Source organism: Lycium ferocissimum, chromosome 9, assembly GCF_029784015.1.
Source record: "Lycium ferocissimum isolate CSIRO_LF1 chromosome 9, AGI_CSIRO_Lferr_CH_V1, whole genome shotgun sequence".
Taxonomy (NCBI): domain Eukaryota; kingdom Viridiplantae; phylum Streptophyta; class Magnoliopsida; order Solanales; family Solanaceae; genus Lycium; species Lycium ferocissimum.
In genome coordinates, this window is record NC_081350.1 from 29,381,784 (window position 1) to 29,389,617 (window position 7,834).

At 30.8% G+C, this 7,834-nt stretch overlaps 1 protein-coding gene across 5 annotated transcripts; it reads left to right on the forward strand.

Moving 5' to 3' along the window:
* The first annotated feature begins 2,561 nt into the window (after nucleotides 1–2,561).
* On the forward strand, nucleotides 2,562–6,624 carry LOC132030196 (uncharacterized). 5 transcript variants are annotated; one of them, XR_009408002.1, is made up of 3 exons: nucleotides 2,562–3,349; nucleotides 4,605–4,653; nucleotides 6,343–6,624. XR_009408002.1 is itself a non-coding variant. In XM_059419721.1 (3 exons), the coding sequence occupies exons 1-3, from the start codon at nucleotides 2,740–2,742 to the stop codon at nucleotides 6,544–6,546; spliced, it is 519 nt and encodes a 172-aa protein (XP_059275704.1). In that variant the 5' UTR covers nucleotides 2,562–2,739; the 3' UTR covers nucleotides 6,547–6,624. The 5 variants fall into 5 exon arrangements, 1 of the variants encoding a protein (XP_059275704.1); XM_059419721.1 differs by having other exon boundaries at nucleotides 2,562–3,005; XR_009408003.1 differs by lacking the exon at nucleotides 4,605–4,653.
* Nucleotides 6,625–7,834: the final 1,210 nt, after the last annotated feature.

Consider the following 7,834-nt stretch of genomic DNA (forward strand, 5'->3'; position numbering starts at 1 on the left):
TTCTTTAGTAACATTGTTTTCTACTTCAGTCACATACTCAATCAACTGAATTGATATAACCTTTTTCACTTGGTTAAAATTAAGTTTTTTGTTTACCACTACATATTGTCGTATATATTCTTAATACTAGTTTCAGCATACGTGCGTTGAATGTGTGTATCGCGTCAATTAATAATAATAAAATTATTATAAATTAGTAGTTTGAGTTGAAATAAATGTAATATATATCCAAATGATGAAAATAAATGCAACATGACATACTTATATATTATGTTATATATTATGTTGTATCACATCTGGCATCTCTTTATAAACAATTTTTTTGGTATATTTTCTTTTGTCGCTTTGACTACTTTATGTGTAAGATTGAAACTCCAACTTTGTTACACTAAGACCAATTAAAGACTAATAAAAAAGTGTGTGTAAGAAGATTAAATTATGTGAAATAGCAACTGGGTTAGAATAAATATAACATTCATTTAAATGGTAAAGATTAATATTACTATGTAGATGCAATAGTTACAAAAATTTGGGATGCCTTCAAAATCTGCAAAAATAAATAACAGTTAAGTCAGTTATATAATATTTGTAGTTATACATATTATATGGTATGAAATAATAATATGTTGTAGTTGCATCTAACATAATATCTCTTTATAGATAATGTTTTTGGTGTATGTTCCTTTTTGTCACCTCAACTAACCTATAATGACCAAGTTCTTGTTGATGCCTTAAATATTCATCTGAAAAGTTCAATCTATCGTTAAAGTCATTTAAGAAAATATATTATTGAAATTATGTAGTTCACCATTAAAAATTTTGTGACGATCCGTTTTGCAATTTGATGTATTCAAGTTTATCAGTATTATGATTAGTGTATTTTCTTCAAAACTAACTTGAATACGTTTTTTTATTTTTTACGTTTAGTCAATTGAATTAACACTCATAGACAAAATAACAATCTGACAACCATACTTAAAATCAATTTTAATATCACAAAGATACCTATTTTTTGTTAGCATTATATGTCAAACTATTTTTTTGTTTACTTCAACCATATCTTCGACCTAATACGGATACAATTTTTATAATAATAATAATAAGGGATGGTAGCTTCTTCTATAAAAGTGTTCAGTTCCCCCCTTCTACATGTATTTAGCTTTAAAATCCTAGTTTCAAAAAGTATATCAACACAAAAAGAATAAAAATTATTTTACATTTAAGTTCTTCTTATCGTCTTTTTTTCTTTTATTAATATAATGAAATTATTAAAAATTGTTTTCAAATCTTGTATCACCACAAAAGAGAGTGTTGGATAGATAGGATCTCTTCGCTCTTAACCAAAGATTTCAGACTCAAGTTCTGAAAAACATTTACTGGTACTACCCAACAATAAATAGAATTAATCTTTGATAAACAATTCATGTGATGAAAGGAAGGTCTACTACCCGTAGATGCATGTTATTTTGTGTATAATGCGGCCTCTAAACTTCAATTGAAAGTGTATAAAATCTATGTAGCTATGATAAATTAATATGTATATCTGTAAATACGGAAGAAAAAAGAACTGGTTATCAACTAATAAAGGTGCAAAATCTATAAACAATTGATAACGCTAAAAGACTATGTAAGAATATATACTGACATAGGCCATCAAGATTGGAGACAGACAACATAACCGGGGGGGGGGGGGAGAAAGCAACATAAGATTTGATGCTTGAACACCTATCGCAGATCCAAAAACGAAAAAATAAACTATTGATTCTACTTACGTGTGTCTCCATATTATGGGGCCACAAAGTAAAACAAACATAATCAGAATTCACAGAAAACGATAATAATTTACTAACATAAAACCAATACCAAGCAAAATCAATTTAGTAGTGGAAGATTTCAAGAAGCAATGCATGAGAAAAGAAGAAGAAGAAGAAGTCCTTTTTCGACTTCCAACATGTGAGGCATTTCAATTGTGCTATTTAATTCAAGTAAGAAAAGAATTTGTAAAAAATATAATTCTAATTGATTGAAATCCTAAACTTGGCAAGTATTATTTTGCCAAAAATAATGGGGTTTTTTTGACTTTTCCAAAAATATTTGCCGTAAAAAAAGACTCCAAAACTAACGGTGAATTTCCAAAGCAAAAAAGGACTCTTAAATTTTTTTTAAATAGTACGTGCTCTTAAAAATTACTTGCAAAATCCTATAATTTAGAGGATATCTACCATATTAATTTGTCTTATGATAAAATTTTAATATTACTAATACATATAACACATATCTCCTCTTCTTCTTTAGAAATGAGAGTTGTGGAGTGCGAACAAGTCCGAACAGGGGCATTTTTGAAATTACTGTTATTTATCATGGGTATTTTACTGTATTCCTGATTTCACTTACAACTCTTTCATGTTCCTTCTTTTGGTCAGTTGGTATTGCACGATGAGGTACCAATCTCTCCTGCCCTCTTTGCTTAATTTCTTATTAATTCTGTGGATTAAGCATACATCTTTTTTTTTTTCCTTTGTTAATAAAAGTACATTTATTGTGTGTTTAGAGTATAATGTTGGTTATTTTGTGACGGATATGGTTTTATTTTTAAACCGTGTTAGTCTTTTTGTTGCATTTTTTTTAACAATTGACGAATGCTACTGCTTTTCGTAACAGTCGAGTTTTTATTGTTAAGTTTGAAGTTCTTGCCTTGTGCAACTATCTAGAGTCTAGAATTATGAAGTTTATATTTCGATGGCAGAGATCAATATAATTTTATGGGTTAGTAAATTTATTACTACCAAAATCAATTCATCATACTCAAGTTATTTACAAAATTCACTTATATGTTGTCTACATCTTCTGTGCATTACTGTTCCAGTTGTTTGTCATGGGTATTTTAGTATTTCGCTCTTCAATTGCAGCCCTTTCATGTTCTCTGCGGTGACACGTGTTAAGCTTACACTTTCACTTCTAGCTACTTCTTCTCTGTTCATTTGTCTTCTCCATGGTGTTACATGGTAAGGTACCATCTTCTCTCTGCCCTATTTTATTCCATTTGTTCTGTTTCTCTTTTGTTTCTTCTCCATTACTTGGTGTAAACAATTTCTTTTGTTGGTGTTTTTTCGTTTGTTATCTTTAATTAAAGCTTCTGATTTTTGCTTTACTTGGATCTTGGAAGGCTTTTGCAAGTTTCTGGACATGTGTCATGGAGCTTTTTCCTCATTTGCTCATGAATAAAACATTTTCTTTGGTTATCTTTTTGGCTATACAAGAATGCACTTGAGAATAACTGAAACTTCTCTTGAATTGGGAAAATATCAGTTGTCACTTCCTTTTAGAGATTTGATTGGATTAATTTCAGGTCTTTCTCTAATCCTAACACCTTCTTCCTCTACTTCTATTTTGTGTATAGGTTAGTTCCCTATTCTTTTTTAATAAAATGTCTTGCTAGAGTTTTTACATGCATTAGTGATTCTGTCTGATTTGCACATACATTGTGTCTATTTGATGAATTATGTAATTGTTAACAACAATTAGTGCAGAATAAATGAAAAACCCAAGCAATCAAAAATGTCTAGAATTTTGAAATGGACTATGCACCAAGGGTGTTTTATGATATGTCTGCAAGGGAATATGAACTTTTTACCATGGTCAGTGCCTGTTTCTGCACTTGAGAAAAGAAGTTTGCTTCTTACTTTATTTTTGAAGTTTTTGATACATGTTTTCTCCTCTTCCTTTTTAATAGATAGAAACATATTCACTAATGTAATTTACAGAAATGCATGTATACATCAGCCATCTTAAAAGTCTAACCAACTACGCGAACAAGTTGAGAATTCTTTTAAACACCTAAACTATATTACTGACAGTAGGGATATTTTCTCTGAATATGGGATGTTCAACCTTCAATGATAAAAGAGACTCACAGGAAGTGACCAGCCATTAATAGAATAGTGCATACGTTTGATAGGCATTTCTTTTGAATAAGGTGTTATAAAAACTACCCAATGAAGTTATCTTTGATGCATTGTTTGACAAGAGTTGGGTCATTTTTTACCCTCACTTTCTAGATATAGACGGATTTCCTTTTGATCTCACAGAATTGTAGTAACCATGAAATGCATTTTAGAGAAATGAACAATGATTGTCCTTTGTAATTTGTCGTAATCTCTTGGCTAACAAATCCTAATTAAATCTCTCGAGAGAACTAAGGAGGAGTATACCATTAAATATGGAAGAAGCAAAGCTGGGTTCAAGTTTTGCTAGCTACTTGAACATGGAATTTGTATAACTTACGTTTTCTTTATTATTTCCTACTTCCTCCTCCTCTTTGATTGAGGGTATTGAGATGCTATCTGTCTTCACCATAACAATAACATACATGCACAAACTTAAGGAGCAAATACAACACTCTGTGGATCATCTAGAGGAAGTTAATAACCGCAGACTCAGGTTTCAGAAGTTAAAGTTGTGATGATGGAAAATGTTGAGGAGATAGACTAAACTTACTTCCTCTTTGGATTATACTCTTTCAAAAGACTTGATTTCCTAATTGGAAATTGGAAAAATCCAAGAAACTTTAATGTGACTGGTTAATGTGAATTACGAAATTGCAGGTTCTTGATCAAGGGAAGAAGATTGAACTTTTGTCACATGAATCTAACGGTAATTCTATGTTGCTCTGACTTTTACACAACTAGGAAGATACTTCATACATCAAAAGGGTATATTAGGTACCCTGCATTCTAACTTAACAACTCACAAGTGCTCCACTATTACAAGGTATTCACTTCTGTTTGTTTAAGCTGAAAATTTGTCTATTCATTTGTAACAATGATTGTCACCTTTCCTGTCTCGCTACTTATATATTAATTTTTTTGTAAGTACTACTTATATGATCATAATTGTTATGTTATAGTTTGAAGTCAAAAGAGACATGAAACAAAAAGAAGCTTTCAGAAAAGGTAACTTTCTGTAACTTAGAGAGAATTTGGTTCTTTCGAGAATGATCATAGAGAACGTTGGTCCTTTTGAGCAGTAGTGATGGGCTTAGTGATTGAACAAAAATATTTAAAAAGTTTATGATTGAGATGATTCATTTTTGGATAACTTAGTGCCTTTTTTGCGGAAGAAGGAAAAAATGTTGTCCCAAAACTTGATTTGTTACTTGACATCGATAGAGAAGTGATAAACACAAGAAGAGTAAAAAATCAACTCTTTGACAAGCCCTGAATCCTTAATCGTAGAATTCCTTAGTAACTATTTTAATTGATCATGTTACTTTACTCTTGAAAATGTTTCAATTGTTGAAAACATAAATGAAGAAAATAATGTAAAAAGTTATTGTTTGAGGTCACCTGAATATGTTTGGTGTTTTGTGGTAATACGAAGTGCTACCTTCAAGTTTGCACGTTAGCTTTCTGTTACCTATGAATAGAAAGACTCATACGGATAAGAAAGGTGGTTTCCATGTTCTATGGTAATATGAAGCTTATATTTAATCTGTCTTGCATTTATCTTGATTTCAGTGTTTCTACATCGTCAATTACTATAATATGTTCCACCTTCAATCCTACTAAAGCATGTATAATAGTATAGAGGAAAGAGCATATAGGTGAAAACAAGATATTTCACCTCTCTTATCCGGTGAACAAAGAAATTGTTACCAAGACATCCCACAATATTTGGAGACATCCCACAATATTTGGATTCAAACTATCTTTGCCAAGACCAACATAGGTCACCTTGGGTTTCTGCTTCTCGCTACCTCGGTTTCCAATTTGGGTACCTTCCATGCAAGATGTATTTATAACAACATATTAGTTACATCTTTTTTGAATAGGCAGTCATCTTAATCTTACTTAATTGATGATCTAACAATAACATGGATTTTTATTCTTAAAGAAGAACTTGAGAACATTGCCCATGCTAATGGATTTGTGTTTCTTCTACATGTTTTTGAAAGAAGATGCTATAGTACAAGCCTAATTTACTTTGAGTTGTGATCGTTCTGTTATGCATGTTTTACAAGTTGTGACCACAATTACTTCAACTACAAGGATAATGATGAATGTTGAAGTTCTCCCACTAATTTTGGCTCTTTCTTATATAATTAATCAACATTGAGAAATATCAGCTAATCGGATATTGGCATCCTCTGTCAAAACTTAGTTTGAAAGGTTACGAAGTGATTTAACTGTTACATGTGTTTATTTTTCTTTTTAGTCTAACCTATCTGTTTCAAACCAGAATCTCTTTGCGCTTCCCATCTTTCACGTTTTCCTCTGCAATTTAACTTCTTAAACTTTGGTACTTGAAAATGGCTTTGAAACACTATAATTTGTATTGCACCAGGTTACGGCTCCAACTCTTTTTATCTTCGAAAGGTTTTCATGTCACTCACTTGAGGTTTCAAATGGCTGGCTGCAAATGGACAAACAAGGGATTTGCATCAACTTTGGAATGTATATTTTTAGTTTTTCAAGCTCCCAAGTTTATGTAATTATAACTAAGGTGATGGTACGTAGAATACCGTTTGTATATATGCCTACAATATAGAGACTATCATGACTTTTTCGGAAGTTGTACAAAACATTGTTCTCAACTTTGTTTTGAAAGACTTCTTTTCATCTGTTATATACATTCCTTGACTAAAATATCACTGTAAACCATGTCGGGCTCGCACAGGCTTCCCTGGCTAGTCTTTTTACAAAGGCATTTAACGGCGGGTCCTAATGCAAACGTTTTTTTTTATCTAATACATTTGGATTCAGACTTTTTTATCAAGCCAAAATTCTGTTACTGATGAGGCATGTTTATTGGTTATTTCCTTATTTATTACTTTTTGTTTCGCCAAAGTCAAGAACTCCAAAAATAAAGGTGGGGTTTTTAACTTTTCCAAAAATTTAAATAGGTGAAATATTATAGCGAGAATTAAATAATAATTTGAGCAAAATAGTAAATGACAATTTTGTATATTGTACAGTCTTTTAATGGAGGTTCAATCAACATTTTTAAGACCCCTCGCGCTTTTAATATAATATAGATTATGCTAATAATGAAACTCAATGTAACAAACCAATGTTCGAACGATAATAATTACTTTAATATATCAAATATGCAACTTGACTTTTTTCCTGTTTTTAGATATTTCAACAACAGATTTTACATGTGAATACGAGCAATATAGACTATGATAATAAATGCTGCATGTTTAAAATTTCTGCATTATTTTTAAGAAAATGTAGCCTAAGAGGAATGATAAACATGTTTGAATTATTATCTAAAAACACACATAAAAGAATAAGGTCCAGAGTAATAATTCTACTTTGATCACGAGAATTACGACAAAAATGTAAAGAATGGTTAACAACTAATTTGGTTAAGTTTATTTAACATTTTGTGTATCTGTTTGTCATACTTTGGCATGTTTAATTTTCCTACGTTATATGTAACATGTCCTTATCTTTCAGATATTGTGTACAAACTTTTCTCGTTCTATACAAATAAAATGACGTGATCAATTCAAATTAAATTAAAGGACCGTAACGCTCAACCTTACAATAGGAAAAATCATACTCAAAATGCTTAATAACTTGATTTTGTTGAAAAATTGAAGATGAATGTTATATTTGTTTGTTGAAAAAACAACACATAAGAAAATAGCATCAAGAGTAGAAAATTTATTTTGAGCACAGGGTCAGTTCTCGTAAACACAAAATATCAATACTCCATTTTCTTTGACGGTTTTGAGAATCCCTAATCAAAAGTCAGACACCGTTTCATTTTGTAGATGAAGAGGGCAGGATAGAACTTTTAAATACACATGATTTTTCACTAAAGCCAA

Coding starts and splice junctions, on each gene's coding strand:
- LOC132030196 (XM_059419721.1), top strand. CDS start 2,740: ATGGCAGAGATCAATATAATTTTATGGGTTAGTAAATTTATTACTACC. Junction 3,006..4,604: donor CTTCTCCATGGTGTTACATG/GTAAGGTACCAT, acceptor ACGAAATTGCAG/GTTCTTGATCAAGGGAAGAA. Junction 4,654..6,342: donor TTTGTCACATGAATCTAACG/GTAATTCTATGT, acceptor GTATTGCACCAG/GTTACGGCTCCAACTCTTTT.